Below are 17,968 nucleotides of genomic sequence, written 5' to 3'. Positions count from 1 at the left end.
TTAAATTGGCAGTCTAATTATATGAAATGAGAGTTGATACCAATCTTTGAAAATTCATATACACAATCTGAAGACTGTTAATAACAGTTTTTTGTCAAGTGAAAACTTTTACATCAGTTAAAGACTTCAAGATTTAAATGTGACACAAACAGTTGTAATTAATATGAATAGATAACTAATAGCTGCCACAAATCCTAATAAGGAAAGAAAATGTACAAAAAAAATCTATAGGATTGACAACAAGGAAAGAAAATGTAAAAAGAAATCTATAGACTTGATAAGTAAGGCAACTGTTATATATATAAATTAATTTTTAATTAATTAATCAAGACAGCAAAATTTGCTCCCTAAATATTATCACATTGATAAAAATTGATATTTTCTAAAATTCAAATCTATCATAGTGAAGTTAATAAAACATATAAAAGGCTCATTTTAAATACAAAATTAAAGATGAAACAATAAAATAAATATGATACTCAAAGTCTTCTGTACACTTCATAAATTATGCTGTGATTGGTTTAATAAAGAAGTTGACTGGCCAATAGCTGGAAACAGGACAAGGCTAGGCAGGAAACCCAGACGAAGGACACTGAGAAAGGTGGAGTCAGAGGAGTCGCCAGCCAGATGTAGAGGGAGCAGGATGTGTACAAGATAACAAGCCATGAGTCACATAGCGACTTATGGATTAATAGAAATTGGTTAATTTACGTTATAAGAGCTAGATCAAAAACCAAGCCCAAGCTATCTGCTGAGCATTTATAATTAATAGATAGTCTCTAAGTAGTTATTTAGAAAGTGGCTGGTGGAACAGAGCTAATTATGGTCCCAATGAAAAACTCTGCTTACACATATTTTCTCTTCTACTGATTTTATATTTTAAATCTGAAAGTTCAGAAGGTTTAAAACAAAGCCTAGTTGCTCAGAAATGTTATCTATTTGCATTAAAGCAAAACATCTGACAAAATTTGATACTAAGGCAACACTGAATTTTAATTTAAAGTTTGAAGAATCCTCCTGTATTCATTCTTAACTTTATCTTCCTTCCTTTGCTAATTAACTACATAGTATCACACAGTGATACACCATGAAGAAATTCAGGACAACACCTACTCACCTGGCCTACAAACTGTTTTCTTCTTACAGAGCTTCGACTGTAAAGTTTAACGAGGAAAACAATTTCTTTTTCAGTCTGTGTAAGTGGAAAAATCATAGTTTCTCCCCATTTCACTCTTCCACTGGATGCCTTCAATAAGCGTGTCTTCTTTTTATAGATCAGCTCTCCTGAGCTAAACATCCCCACCTTCACAAAAAAACCTATGAAATAAGAAACTATAGTTTATAAACTTTCTTGTGAAATATTATGTAAAGTTTTTATCTATATAGGCTATAAAAATATAAATAATCAGTTTTAAAGATCTTCTGAGTTATTGTTTGACAACAGAACAAATAGAACATTTACCACACTTTACAAATAACTATTGTGGCCTTAAATGAATTTAACATTCCTCTAGTCTGAATAATGTCAACCAGAATAACAATCATTAGCACAGGAAAACACACTGAATGAATTACACCAAAAAAGGTGTCAATTCTCTAGACAACTAGAGGTATTCATTTCACAGTGTCATAGGTAAATTTCTTTGCTTGTGATGTCAGAAATATATGTGCACTAGAACTAGAATAAAACAATATTCTTAAGTAAATTTGAGAGCTAGCACTTCCAACAATGATAAAATAGTTTGTATAAACTATAACAAAACATAACAATTATAAACTCTAGGGGGAAAAGTAAAAAATTTCCAAAACCAGCTCTGCTGGTGCTTAATAATAGACTGCTCAATCTCTAGAGAGCTGAGAAAACAAGCTTCTGCTTTTTAAGCCAAAAGGTAGAACAGGGTACTGAAGAAGTTGGAGCAGGAATATCAACTTGGGAACTGCCCAGATAAAATTATGGGTAATGTATCTTTTCACCTAAGCATACTTTTCAATGTGATCCTATTGGGAATAGGCAAAAAGCACCTGAGTACTGCCTGAGTACTGAGTACTGCCATTTTGACTTTAGACTCCATTCTACTTATAGAGTGAAACAAAATTCAGGTTCCCAAGCCCTAGGGGAGTTGGGAAACTTCGAATAGCTGGCCCACCTCCTCCCTAAACCATAGAAATAGTCGTTATGCATTTTCAGTTCTCTAGAAACATTGTGGCTGTTCCTAAAGAACAAATGAACCTGGTTGGACTAAAAGGCTTGCATTGTAGATAGGTTGACAAAGATGGAACAAACATTCAAAGAAGCCCCTAATCTCTAAATCCGGACTAGTGAAAATTATAACTGTAATTTGGCAACAAATATTTGTAAATTTTGTGCTTATGTGGGGTCATAGTTCAGCTCCTGAGTCTATCTGTGACCCTGATTGATCAGTCCCCTCCCCCTCCCCCGTTTCTTTTGTGCTGCCCTGCATTAACTCTTGCCTTGCAGTAACCTCTTGTGTATGCTTGGGTTGATTCAGAGCCTTGGACCACAACAATACAAAATGACTACAGCTTAACATCAAGTGCTGTCTGGCTACTGTAAGGAGTCAGTTACTATAACTGGAGCTAAAAAGTAGCAAGAAAGGCAAGAGGGAACTGCCAGAAAGGCAGAGTCACAGGATGAGGAATGAGATCTATAAGGTTATAAAATGGCAATCATTAGCAATCCTGAGTAGTAGTTTTGCTTAAATGAAGCGATTCATTTATATAATACATCTGTATAGACTACCACTATTGTTTCTGCTTCTGTTTCACAGAATTATGAGAAGGAGCCCATCCCTGACACTGCCTGGGTCGGGGGCGGATCCAGAGGCTGGATAGCCCAGAACTTAGGATAGAACCAAATATGACTAGAGAATAAAAAGTCACTGAAATGATTCCTAATGATATTCTGCTATACTCATAGATCACTGCCCAGTTCAACTGTCATCAGAGAGGCTTCACCCAGTACTAATGGGAACAGATGTAGGAACCCACAGCCAAACATTAAGCAGGTCTCAGGGAATCCTGTGTAAGAGGGAGAGGAAGGATTATGGGATCGGGGGAGAAGGGTGTCAAGGACATCACAAGAAAACCCACAGAATCAACTAACTTGGGTTCATAGGGACACACATGGACTGAACCACCAACCAGAAAGAAAGTTTACAGGGGACTGATTTAGGCCCTCTGCACATATGTTACAGTTGCATAACTTGGTTTTCTTTGGGACTCCAAACAGTGGGAGCAGAAGCTTCTCTGACTCTGTTACCTGTTTTGGGGATCCCTTCCTCCTACTGGGTTGCTTCATCCAGTCTTAAAAAGAGAGAAGGTGCCTAGTCATACATAACTTGATATGCCATGGCTGGTTGAAGGTACACATGGGAGGACTGTCCTGTTCTGAAGGGAAAAGAGAAGGAGGGAATGGGGGAAAGAGGGGAGGTTGGGAAATGAACTGGGAGGAGAGGAAGGAAGAAGGGGAAACTGATAGGGCTGGAAAAAATAACTAATCAATTAATCAGTAAAAAAAAGAATTAACTAGAAGTAATCTTGATGAGTTACTTTTCTAATTTTGATTTTGTTTCTTTTATAATTCTCTATCTAGTGGTATTAATTTATAGTTATTTTCAATGGGCTATTCATTCTATTTTACTATCAAGAGTACACTAATATCATAAAATTATTTTTTCCATCCTTCAGAATAGCTTATGTTGAACAGGAATTACATGTTCTTCAGTGGTTTAGTAGACCTTAGTGCTATGAAGCACTAAAATGTTATCTTTCTTGTGAGGGTTTCTTTTGCTGTGATAAAACTCCATGACCAAAGCAACCAGGTGAGGAAAATGTTGGTTCCAGCTTACAACTCTCAGGTCATATCCCATCACTAAAGGGAGTCAAGACAGAAACCCAAAGGCAGGAACCTGGAAGCAGGAACTGAAGCAGAGGCCATGGAAGAGTACTGCTTACTGGCTTGTTCCCCATGGCTTGCTCAGCCCGCTTTCTTATACACAGCAGGAAAGCAGTTCTCAACTTCCGGGTCAGACCCCTTTGGCAAATCTCTATGTAAAAAAAATAATGACATTTAATTCACAACAGTAGTGAAATTAGAGTTATGAAGTAGCAACAAAAATAATCTTATGGTGGGGGTGACTGCATGAGGAACTGTGTTAAGGGTCACAACACTGGGAAGGTTAAGGACCACTGCTCCAGGGCTACCTGTTCAATGATGGCACTTACCACAGTAAGCTAGGTTCTCCCTCCCACATCAATCACTAATTAAGAAAATTTCCCACAGGCTTGACTGACCAAAAACAAATCTTAAGGAGGAATTTTTATCAATTGAAAAGTCTCTCTTGTGTCAAGTTAGCAATAACAACAACAACAAAAAGAAACAAACAAAAAAAGCAAGGACAATATCTTATTTTTGTATGTAAATTATATATATGTAGGTGTGTGTATACATGCATGTAGAGGCCAGAAGTAAACATTGGGTATCCTCTTCCTCAGTCCTTATGTGTCTTATCTTTTGAGACAGGGTCTCTCACTGAATCTGGCACTCATTGATTGGCTAGACAAGCTGTCCAGCAAACTCCTCTCTATCCCCTCAAGGTTACAAGCATGCATCATCACCCCAGATTTTTATATGGGTCATAGGGATCAGAACTCAGGTTCTAATGTTAATATAAAAGGCACTTTCCCAACTGAACCATCTCCCAAGCCCTACTTAGTGCTTTTTACAAGGAATTCTTCACTTTTTCCATAGTTATTATTTTCAGATTCTTCCTCTTCTTTAATGAGTTTTTAAGAAACTCGTTTACCTTCTGCATGTGCAAATGAATTAGTATAGTTGGTACATGGAATTGTCTTACATATTATTAATTCTCTTCTGACTTAGAAAATCCTTCTGAATTTAAAATTATATAATCTTCACTGTTCAGAATAGCAATCATGTCTTCTCTACTTTGTTTTATCCATCTTCTTACAAATTTTCCTAGCTTAATGATCCTTTTAAAGAAAAAAGCATTTGTTTTTTTGTCAATTGTTAACTTGTATTTATCAACTTCGGCTTTCCTAATTGTTATTTTTCTGACTTCTTGAATTGAATGCTCAGCTGTATATATTTTTAATGTTTTTTTAAAGTTAAAGTACTTTTATTTGCCTAAATAATTCCTTTTCAATCTAAATGAAGTAGGGTTGATCTCAAATCTTTAGCTCCAAAGGTGGCCAGGTAAACTAATCATCAACATATCATAGTCCCTAGCTGTTTATCCAGAGAAGGGCACAGTCCTTAATGCATACTGGTCTTACCCTACTGGAACCTCTTCACACTGGATGCACTTTGAACCACTGATACACTTACTCAAAGTCAGAGGTGTTGATGAGCTTGGAAGGTATTGTGCCTCAAGAATTTGCAGCTGAATCCTGCTATTTACTGCTTGAAAACAAGTCCCCAATTGAAGTTCTGAATGGCAAACCTATATATGATAAAAATGTCATTTAGTAGTTCAAATAGAGTTTAGAGATATTTCAAAACTTCTAACATAAAAAGCTAGAGTTAAATTTTTCAAAGTATTATTTTTTACTGACACTAAAAACCACAAGTTATGAGAGATTTTGAAGATAAATATCATGGATTTCAAAAATATCTTCACTTGCACGGAATCTGAAAATATAAGGCGTTATCTATATACTGAACTTCAAAGCTACTGATCTCAAAAGATAATTTGACTAAAGTCTAAAATAAAAACTAAGTTTCTAAGCATTATTGGAGAAACTGCTTAACCTAAAGGAACACATCTTCTAAAGAAATAAAAATAATCTAACTACATTATTTTAAAACATGAAATAGAAATTTTTCGGTCTGGTTGGTTTTGGTTTTATGAGACAGGGTTTCCCGGTGTAGCTGTGACTATCTTGCTCTGTAGACCAGGTTGGCCTCAAACTCAGAGATCTGCCTGCCTCTGCCTCCTGAGTGCTAGGCCGAAATGTGATTTTTAAAGTAACAGAGGATAATTTTTTCTAACTTTAGAAATCAGTAGAGTTGCTACCAAAGTCAGAGGGCAAGGGATTACTACAATAAACATATTTGTGAACTCAAGAGTTGCAGTACTATTCTGAATGGAAGTTAAGCCAAAAAATGTTGGCAAGACTGCCCTTGGGGACAAAGAGGGAGGAGAAGAGGGAGGGGGGAGTGGGAGGGTGTTGGGAGGAGGGGCGTAAATGGAAACTTTTTATAATTTAATAAAATTACTTTCAAAAAAAAATGTTGGCAAGGAAGAAGCTAGTCAATGCAATGAGGTAATAGATAAAAAGGAAAAGGTCAAAGAAAATGAGGCAAACAGTAAAATAATGAAAACATAAGGGAAGAAAATAAAATATACTCTACAATATTGCTGACCAACAGCAAAAATGAACAAAACAAAAAACTGGTGATTTATTTGTGAAATGTAACATAAGACATCCCACTTTTATGAATCCTAAGGTCCTTAAAGTGAAAAACACAGCAGATCTTGGCAGTGGACTTGACACTTTCTACTTGCCAAATTTATTTTCACAAATACAAATTATATTATAGGACATTAATTCAGATCTTGAAAAACTACTTTCAAAAAACCCAAAATTTAAAATTTTAATCAATTAGCAGATATACATTGATGATATTTAATGAGCACAAAATTATGGAAAATCTCTGTTTATAAATAGTGTATCACTTTTTATTTTTTTTTTTTTTTTAAATTTATTTGTTTATGTATTATGTATACAATATTCTGTCTATGTATGTCTGCAGGCTTGAAGAGGGCACCAGACCTCATTACAGATGGTTGTGAGCCACCATGTGGTTGTTGGGAATTGAACTCAGGACCTTTGGAAGAGCAGGCAATGCTCTTAACCACTGAGCCATCTCTCCAGTCCCAGTGTATCACTTTTTAAAAGAAAACAAGAGAAAACATGATTTGGTGGTATTTGAGAATATTTTTGTGTAGGGAAAGTGATAAATACAAGGTATAACCCAAAGAGCTGGCTCTGAAAACAAATCCTATTCGCCAACTGCTAGCTTCATGGACTCAAACAAGTTTCACTATTTCTACTATTTACTGGGATAACAAGAGCACATGCTCCTAAGCATGGTAAGAACATTTTGTACTTTAACAACAACTGAGCCATAAATTTCTGTAATGGTCAGTTATTTCTTCAGGTAAATTCTGTCTCATCTACAGTACTGAGCACAGAAACTTGAGATCTCAAATACTTAATAAATACTTGATTAATGATCAAGGTCAAGAAGTCCATCAAGAAAAACTACAAAACAAATCCTTAGAAAATCAGAATGATTTTCATTCTGATCAGCAATGATTCCATGTACTCTCTATGACCACAATGTAATAACATTTAAAATTAACAGGAAATCCCTAGTAAAGGCATAAATTCATGAAGATTAAGCAACTCATTACTGAATGATGAATGGTACAAAGTAAAAAAATCAAGAAAGAAAAAAATCCCTGTAACTAAATGAAAACACTACACAAAACCTCTGGGATACATTTAGAGTGGTCCTACAGGGGAAACCCACAGCTCTAAGTTCCTTACAAAATCAGTAAGAGCAAAAATTAATGACTTAATGAGACAACTCAAAAATTTGGAGAAACAAGAACAAATCAAGCCCAAATTCAGTAGTTGGCAAGAAATAATAAAAATCAAAGCAGAAATTAATGAGATAGAAACAAAGAAAACAATAAATCTAAGAGCTGGTTCTTTTTGAAAGTAAACAAAGTTAACAGACCATTGATAAAACTAACTAAAAGAAAGAGAGATGATCCAAGTTAACAGAATCAGAAATGAACAGGAAACTATCACAATAGACAGTAAGAAAATTCAGAGGGTTATGAAGGAATACTTTAAAACAAAACCTTTGTCCATTAAGATGAAAAATCTAAAAGAAATGGATGGATTTCTTCATTCATTCAAGCCACCAAAACTAAACCAAGAGATCAACAACCTCAACAAACCTACAACAAATGAGAAGATTCTAGTAGAAATAAAAAGATTTCTAAAAGAAAAAAAAAACTCAGTCTGAGATAGATTCCTAACAGAATTCTACCAGACTTTCAATGAAAATCTATTGACAATTCTTTTTAAATTTTTCAAAGAAATAAAAACAGAGTTGGCATAAGAACAGACAGGAGGACCAATGGAACCAAATAGAAGACCCGGATATCAATCCACAAATCTTCGAACACCTGATCTTTAATAAAGAAGAAAAAAATATCAAATGGGATAAAGAAAGCATATTTAACAAGTGGTGCTGGCATAACTGGATATCAACATGTAGAAAAATAGACCCATATCTACCACCATGCACAAAACTCAAGTCCAAATAGATTAAAGACCTCAACATAAAGCCAGCCACACTGAACCTTATAGAAGAGAAAGTCGGAAGTACACTTGAACGCATTGGCACAGAGAACCACTTCCTAAATATAAACCCAGTAGCACAGACACTGAGAGAAACAATTAATAAATGGGACCTCCTGAAACTGAAAAGCTTCTGTAAAGTAAAGGACACAATCAACAAGACAAAACAACAGCCTAAAGAATGGGAAGAGATCTTCACTAACCCCACATCAGACAGAGGTCTGATCTCCAAAATATACAAAGAACTCAAGAAATTGGACACCAAAACATCACATAATCCAATAAAAAAAAATGGAGTACAGACCTAAACAGGGAACTCTCAACAGAAGAATATAAAATGGTTGAAAGGCACTTAACGAAATGTTCAACATCCTTAGTCATCAGAGAAATGTAAATCAAAACAACTCTGACATTCCATCTTACACCTGTAAGAATGGCCAAGATCAAAAACACTGATGACAACTTATGCTGGGGAGGTTGTGGGGAAAAGGGAACACTTCTGCACTGCTGGTGGGCATGCAAGCTGGTACGGTCCCTTTGGATGTCAGTGTGGCGATTTCTCAGAAAATTAGGAAACAACCTTCCTCAAGACCCAGCAATGCCACTTTTGGGTATGTATCCAAAGGAAGCTCAATCGTGCCACAAGGACATGTGCTCAACTATGTTCATAGCAGCTTTGTTTGTCATAGCCACAACCTGGAAACAACCTAAATGCTCCTCGACCGCAGATGGATAAGAAAAATGTGGTACATTTACGCAATGGAGTACTACACAGCAGAAAAAAATAATGACAGCTTGAATTTTGCAGGAAAATGGATGGAGCTAGAAAACATTATTTTGAGTGAGGTAACCCAGACACAGAAAGACAATTATCACATGTACTCACTCGTAGGTGGTTTTTAAACATAAAGCAAAGAAAGCCAGCCTACAAACCACAATCCCAGAGAACATAGGTAACAATGAGGACACTACAAGAGATTTACATAGATAATATTCTACATGGGAAGTAGAAAGTAGAAAAAGACAAGATTTCCTGAGTAAATTGGGAGCATGGGGACCTTGTGGGAAGGATTGAAGTGGGGAGGAGAGAGGCAGGGAGGGGAGCAGAGAAAAATGTAGAGCTCAATAAATATCAATAAAATAAAATAAAATAAAGAATACTTCCATTTTTGATCCATGAAACCACTATTACCATAATACCAAAATCAGGTAATAATACTACAACTAAAGAAAATGAGAGTCCAATATCCTTGATGAACACAGACTCAAAAAATCTCAGTAAAATATTTGTAAACTGAATATAGACAAACCTCAAAAAGATTATTTACCATAACCAAGTTGGCTTTATCCCAGGGATGTTGAGATGATTCAACACACACACGTCAATAAATATAATAAATCACAAAAATGGAATCAACCTAGTTGTCTACCAACAGATGAACGTATGAAAATTTCATATACGTAGAAAATGGAATATCATTCAGCTCTAAAGAAAAATGTAATTATAAAATTTGCAGGAAAATATATAGGCTTATAATGTATAATACTAAATAAGATCAACAATCTCAGAAAGAAAATAATTTCATGGTCTTCCTCATATGCATAACCTAGCTAACAATATATGTAAACAAACATACATATGAGGGTATAGTATAACATGTAGGTAAGAGAACAAGAAAAGCTAAATATTAGGTGATGAACAAGGACAGGTAATGGACATAAGTTATGAATAACAATAATTGTTTTTCTAGTTCTAATTCAGTCATTTGATTTTTTTGGTCTAGTGCTTTAAAAATACTTGATAGTGAAAATATAAAATCTAAGGAGAAGCTCCACAGCCTCAAAAGGCTATTTTAACCATATAAACATTCACTAATATAAAGACTTAATTTCAATGTGTAATGTTTTTATTTGAATTTTATTATTTTTTTAAAAAAAAATAGAATATAGCCATAACCATTCCTTCAAATTCTTCAAAGAAAATAATTTCTCAACTTTCTTCACTATCTTCTGATATACCGGTACTATCTTTAGCATTTAATATATGAAATATGCATTTGGTATTTGTATCTTCTGTAAAATAATGACTGCATATTACTATCTACTAAGCTATTATAAATGATGCCAGTTACAAACTGCTATCTTAATTACTGTGTTTTAACAGCAAAAAAGGTAACTTAAGTTTTAAAATGTTGTAGCAAATGTTATAAGCACTCACACTGGCAGCTGAGATTGAAAATATAGTCAAGAAATAACCAGAAATAAATTTTAATCTCTGACTTTAGTAATCTTTTGTGTATAATTTCTCCCTTCCAATTTGGTGGTTCTCAAGCCACACAACACATTAGATTCACAACTGGGAAACTTATTGAAGACTACAAATGTCTCTGTCCTAACCCCCAAGAAAATTTAATTTTATTGATTTAGGTGTGGACATGCTTTTAAAGTTCCCAAAATGATACCGATGCATAGCTAGGGTTATTTTAATTAGTACTTCAAATCATCTTAATTTTTTTTTTCGGTTTTTTGAGACAGGGTTTCTCTGTAGCTTTTGGAGCCTGTCCTGGAACTAGCTCTTGTAGACCAGGCTGGCCTCGAATTTACAGAGATCCACAAGCCTCTGCCTCCCAAGTACTGGGATTAAAGGCGTACGCCAACACTGCCCAGCATCTTAAATATTTTTAAAGAAGTAAAATATAAATCTTACATAAATTTAAAATCATAATAGATTTATCTTATAAAGAGTAAGACTAATTTATATAAATGTTATCCCTACAAATAAACTATATAGTTAAATCATTAGGAATTTCTACTTTAATGACAGTGTTTGACTGACTGACTGAGAGAGGCAAATAATCAGGTCTCAAAATCAACCAAACACTTTTTCTATGATGCAATATCAATCAGAAATTATTAATAATTTTAAAAACTTCCATTCTTGGTCCAAAGAGATGGCTAATTTTAAGGTGGTTGCTGCCTAGCTTGACAGTCAGAGTTTGATCCCCAGGAACTACACAGTGAAGACAACAATTTCCCACAACTTGTCCTCTGACCTTCATACACATGCCATAGCATACATCCTGTTCCCAAAATAAATAAATATTAAAAAGTTTTTGAGGAAAAGCAAAAACATATTAAAATGAAAACAAATTTGCATTCTGTGATGGGGGTGCATTGCAGCTCATTAGCAGAACGTGTGCTTAGCATATGTAAGGTCCTGGCCGCCCCAAATTCCATTCTAACCAATTTGGGAACAGATATACAGCTTACCTATGGTTAAAACCATTTTCTTAATTCTACTTTATTGCAATCTCAGATTGCACTTGAATTTTATGATTTATACTTATTTTTGCTGAGTCCTCAACTACTAATAACTTTTAAAATTAATTATTTGAAGTTATTTATACTTTACGATTATTGCCTTTGGGGTTGTTACTCCTACAGTATCAAACATTAATGAAAAAATGTACTAAAAAAGGATAACATAATGTTACTCTGAAGAAAATAAATTTTCTTTCTGAAGAAAGAAAATGGCTATGTTAATGTTTTATAAATTATTTATAAAATAGTTTAAAATAATATTGCTTCTTGAGAGTTCACATGGTCTTCCAACATATTATACTATTCAAAGTATCTCCAACAAATAAGTCATTCATTAAACCATTCTCAAGGTGTGTACTATGTTTAGTATTGGATACTATTATCACTTACAGAAATTTTTGAAGGTGGTATTATTTCCAACGAGTAATCCATTTCCTGTGTACTGAGAGTTCTGAGTGATAGAGAACATTTTCCAATGGTTTTCTTCCTGGGAGTCTGGGTTTGAATCTTAAATACAAGCCTCACAGTTTGTAGACTTTGTAGTTTAATAGCAAATACAAAAGTTTCCATAAATTCAATAGCCTTAAAAAATAAGAAAACAAATATAAATACTAAAAAGGCTGATATGACATTATAAAATAAATTTTTAAACCTAAGAAAGATATTTAGAATTTATTTTTACAAGTATACTTTTCATTAAAACATGAAAATGAATGTGGTCTTGTTTTACTATTTTCCTTAGCTTCACAATTACTTAGGAATTAAGATCAATGTTAACAACAACCTCATCAGAATACATCTTTCCTGTAGGCAGAGGCTGCTCTTTTGTTTCTCAGCTGCCCAGACCTGAAATAATCACACAGAAACTATATTAATTGCAACACTGCTTGGCCAATAGCTTAGGCATATTTTTAGCTATCTCTTATATCTTAAATTAACCCATTTTTATTATTTTATATTTTACCACGTTACCAGTAAGGTTCCAAGGCATCTGTCTCCTTAGGGCAGTTATATGGCTTCTCCCTGATTCTGCCTTCTTTTCTCCTCTATCTCTGCTCAGAATTTCTGCCTTGCCCTATTCTGTGCTGCCATAGGCCCAAAGCAGCTTCTGTATTAACCAATGGTAATAAAACACATTCACAGCATACAGAGGGGAATCCTACATCACTTTCCCTTTTTTCAAATTAGACCATTTTCCCAACCTTGGTTTTCTAATACACCTTTCTTCCTATTCATTGCAATTTTTCAAAAGGTAATGAGAATAGTTCAAGAATTTCACATACAACTTTACTAAGCATCCAGAATCTACGCTGTTCACATTAATTCTCTTCTTATAAGAGACTGAACACTAGACTGTTCTGTGATATATACTTCCTTCTTTACATCTTTAGTATAGCTTTTTGAAAAGTCAGATATCTAGTCAATTAACAAATATGATGGATATTATCTCTAAACTTTGTCATTATAATAATTAATATCACATCAGACAGAATTATGTTCCTGTTAGTTTCTCAAGCACTGTTTCATTTAAATTATCAAGCTATAGAACTATACCAGTAAAATATTGCACATAAACTATTTAACAGTCTTACACAGTGCAAGTGTGCTGGTATACTTCATATTTTCCATAATAGGGATCTCCCAAACGACTTGATGTATAAAAATAAATTTTGAAAATGAAAGATTGATGACAGAATTTTTTCTAACTTTTGCTAAGTCAACTTTATATATATATATGCATGTATGTATATATATGTGTGTGTGTGTGTATATATATACACACACACACACACACACACACACACACAGTCTTAGAGTAGTAGTTCTCAACCTTCCTAATGCTGCAATCCTTCAATATAGTTCCTCATATTGTGGTGACGCCAACCATAACATTTTGTTGGTAGTTTATAACTGTAATTTTGCTACTCTTATGAGTTGTAATGTAAATATCTGATGTACAACCCTAAGGAATCACAACCCACATATTAAGAACCCCTGTTTTAGAGTAATTTTAAAAAATCCTGTGTAGAATTGGGTGGGTTTAGAGGATCTGGGGGGAATTGGGGAAGGGGAAAAGCATGATTAGAATATATTGAATTTAAAAATTCAGTAAAATATTTCCTAATCATATTAATTAAAAATATCAATATGTATTTTATTATTAATAACTAAAATGAATTTTCTTGAATCCTTAGACACTTTAATTCTATTATTTTAAGGTGATAAGCTCTCTTAAAAGTTATCTTTTCAAGGCTAGAGAGATGGCTTAGTTGTTAAGAATGCATATTATTTTAAGAGTGGATCTGAGTTCAAGTCTCAGCACCCACAACAGGTGGCTTACGGCCACCCATTAATTCCAGCTCCAGGAGATTCAATCTTCTGGCCTCAATGTGCACTGCACTTAAGTACACAAACCAACACACAATTAAATATGAAGAATCTTAAAATATCTTTTCACTTCCATGTAAAAACTGAACTTTGTAATCATATCAAAAGACAATAATGGACATGTATATAAATTAATATAAACACGATCTATAAAACAAGTCTCAAGATAATAAACCTTCTACTTATAATAATTGGAAGATTTGGGGAATAAGATTAATTGCAATTCTGCAATTACTTTCCAAAAGAAAAGTAGTTTCTTACCTATTCTACATACTCTAGGAATTACAGTTTCCTTTTTAAATTCAGCTTAATACCAGACAATGAAATAGCAAACATTCTTAGTATTTAAAATTATCTTTTAAATAAAGGGTGCTTTGGAGAAGCTAAATTTTATTTACAAGTGATTTTATTTAGATTCTCAAAAACAAAACTCTTTCTTATTCTCACATTTTATATAAGTAAAAAAAAATAAATATGAGAAAAATGAAAAGTAATTCAAACACCTACTTACATTGGAAGCTTCTTTGGCTGAAGATCTGAAATGCACTGGTTTAGAGAAAGTTAAAGTTCCTTTTATAGAAATTGTGGGAGTATCTCCATAACTAGAGGGCCAAATTACATCTCTGCACTAAAAACAAAAATAAATTAAAACATAATTTATGTTTTTAGAACTTTGACAACACAAATTTCTATATTTATTGAGTTAATAACTTTTTTGAGGCTATCTGCAAAGCCTGATTTTTGGAACTCACTATGTAGACCAGGATCCACCTACCTCTGTCTACAGAGTGCTGGGATTAAAGATGTGTGCCACAATTCCCTACTGAGTTAATGATTTTTGATTAAATTTTTAAATAAACTTTAGAATATTAGTTTTTTCATGTTTTATCCATATTACTATTTTGACATTATTCTATAGTCCTATTAGTTTCCTTCATGACACTTTCATATATACTTTGTTTTAGCTATTATTCTTCCTCTGTTCCTCTCCTTGCCATGCCTCTCATTTGTACCCAGTTTTCTTCTGGCTTTCAAGTATTCCATTATCATCCCTAATCCCTTTCCTTAAAACCTCTTTTCCATAACAATTAATTTAAAAAGAAGCCAAAAACACCCCCCTTAAGGTTCTCTTTCTAATTTTCCAACTTATGTCCATATAAGCACAAATATAAAAATTGAAAGCAGGGCCCACATGTGAAAGAGAACATGTAGGTATTTGTCTTCTGAGTCTTATTTATCTCACTTGGTAATTTCCAGATCTATTAATTTTATTACAATTTTCAAAATTTCATTTATATGTCTAAATAAAATTCCATTGTGCATATGTGCCATATTTTCACAATCAATTCATATGCTGACAGACAAAAAGGTTGAGTTAATTTCCTTGCTACTGTGAATAGAAAAGCAATAAACATGAACGTACAAGTGTATCTGTAGTAAGACTTATAGTCCCTATGGGATGCCCTAGGAGCTGAGTCCTACGGCAGTCCTAGGGGATGTCCTAGAGCTGAGTCCTATGGCAGTTCTACTTTTTGCTTGTTTGTTTTGAGATCTCTCCTCAATGATCTCCATGGTGGTTACACCAGTTTACACTCCTTTTCACCAACATCCTCACCAGTATTCGTTGTCATTTGCTTTTGATGAGAGCCATTTCACTAATGGCTGAAGATACTGAACATTACTTAAGAATTTATGATCCTTTTGTATTCCTTCTTTCAAGGGCTATATGTTCCATTCTTCAGTTCACTTAATGACTGGCAGCCTGGGGTTTTGGTGTGTAAAGTTTTTCGTTGTTTATATATTCAAGATATTAAGCCCTAGTCTAACGGAGGGCTAGCAAAGACTTTCTCCCAATCTGTAGGCTGTCCATTTATTCTGCTGACAGTTTCCTTTGCTGTTCAGAAACTTTTAAATTTTACGAAAGTCCACTTGTTAATCTTTGGAGTTAATAATTGGAATTATTTCCTGTGCTATTAGAGTTCTAATCTAATAGTTTTTTACCTATGCCTATATCTTAAAGCTTTCCATGTTTTCTTCTAGCAGTTTCAGTGTCAAATGCTTTATTAAACACTCTACTCTGCAAAATACAACAGAATCCTAAGTTATGAAGATAGTTACTGACCCCTTCTCCAGTAAGAAGCAACACTAGATATCTGTAGGTTAAAAATATTCAATTTAATAATAAAAATCAGTATTAACTACACTAATTTACCTGCAAAACTGTGATCCAGATCTGTTCTGCTGAAGAATTATAAAACAATTTCACATTCAATCTCCCCAAGTCTCTTTCATCTCCTGATAGGGTGATTGTATCTGAATTATAAAGGACAAAAAGTAAAAATTCCATGCAATCTTTTTAATCCAATTAAGTTTTGACATGAACCAATTTTAAAAGATATATATATATATTCAATATATTATACATATGCAAATATACTATATATATTGAGTTTTGGAGACAAGATCTATGTAGCTTTGCCTATCCTGGAAATCACTAAATAGACCAGGCTGGCCTTGAATTCACAGAGATCTGCCTTCCTCTGCCTGTAAAGCACTGGGACTAAAGGCGTGCGCAACCATGCCTGGCAAAAACTGGTACATTTATTGTTCTAAGTTTCCAGTGTAGTAGGACGAAATCACACTTTCATGTTTTTTAGTGAAGTCCTAGACATAAAATACTCTAAGAATGCATATCGTTAAGAAGTTTAACAAAAGTACAATGTGAGGAATTTAGTTAAAACTCTGAAAACTTTTGCAAATAGCACTTCTAAGGTCTATGTGCTTCTGAAAGCTCCTTAATCCATATACTTTAAAACACAAACTGGGTGGTGGTGGTGCATGCCTTTAATCCCAGTACTTGGGAGGCAGAGGCAAGCAGATCTCTATGAGTTTGAGGTCAGCCTGGTCTATAGGACAGCTAAGGCTACACAGAGAAACCCTGTCTAAACAAACAAACACACACACACACACACACACACACACATATAGTGTGTATGTATATATCAAACAAATATATATATATAGTGTGTATGTATATATCAAACAAATAAAAGATATGTAAGAGCTTACTTAAAAAATATTCATTCTTGCCTGAACACTAAGGAATGGTTCATCTGATCTGAGTTTGTGATAATACTGTCAACATAGGTTCAATAACCAACATGTAAAATGTATAGAACACTTTTTTCTTCATCCAACTAAACACTGTCATGTTTATGACAGTGACTGAGTAGAAATAACCTGCCGAACAGTATACATAGGATACTGCATTCCTTACCCAGGCTTCTGTTACTGCCCTGAGAATTTTTCCTGGAAGAAGAACTACTAGGCACACTGGACAATGAGTCATGTCTCTGCAACAACAAAATGCTTCAGTCAGAAACTGAGTATCAAACTTTAAAAACTTTCATATTTATGCCCCAATAAACACCCTGATATCAAACTCCATGTTAATCACTTTGTCAGTGTTATCAGTCAGAATGTCCCACTTTTGTAGGAGAGGAAACTAACATATCAAAAAATACCTTCATAGCTAACATTGGAAAGCCTTTAGTACTTTTGGTTTAGTTTTCATATCGAATACATTAATAGAAATGTCCAGTAACCTATAAAAGTGTAAAACAGGATTATCAAAGCATAGTCCCTCTAGATCAGGAGTATTTGTATTATGTAAACTTCATAGAAACAAAAATTCAGAACCCATCACAGAACTACTGAACCAAAAATTCTAGGTGTGAAGCTTTGACAGTTTGTATCTAACAAAATAGTCAAACAACTCAGATGCATGTTAAATGCTATAAATGACTAAGCATTTAAAAATTATAATGTATAATTAGAA

The 17,968-nt window shown here is 33.9% G+C and overlaps 1 protein-coding gene across 2 annotated transcripts in view; it reads right to left on the bottom strand.

Annotated features, from left to right (window-relative positions):
- Tc2n (tandem C2 domains, nuclear) overlaps nucleotides 1-17,968 on the bottom strand; it is a 43,706-nt gene that overhangs the window by 3,455 nt on the left and 22,283 nt on the right. For both annotated transcript variants that reach the window (XM_087911566.1, XM_087911567.1), the window contains 6 exons: nucleotides 17,408-17,483; nucleotides 16,343-16,443; nucleotides 14,642-14,758; nucleotides 12,133-12,324; nucleotides 5,369-5,483; nucleotides 1,118-1,317 (listed from right to left, as the gene is read on the bottom strand). In XM_087911566.1, the coding sequence (XP_087767692.1) occupies nucleotides 1,118-1,317; nucleotides 5,369-5,483; nucleotides 12,133-12,324; nucleotides 14,642-14,758; nucleotides 16,343-16,443; nucleotides 17,408-17,483 (801 nt within the window). The remainder of the gene's footprint in view (nucleotides 1-1,117; nucleotides 1,318-5,368; nucleotides 5,484-12,132; nucleotides 12,325-14,641; nucleotides 14,759-16,342; nucleotides 16,444-17,407; nucleotides 17,484-17,968) is intronic.

Source organism: Myodes glareolus, chromosome 11, assembly GCF_982192425.1.
Source record: "Myodes glareolus chromosome 11, mMyoGla1.1, whole genome shotgun sequence".
Classification (NCBI taxonomy): domain Eukaryota; kingdom Metazoa; phylum Chordata; class Mammalia; order Rodentia; family Cricetidae; genus Myodes; species Myodes glareolus.
This window is presented reverse-complemented; position numbering and strand designations above follow the sequence as displayed.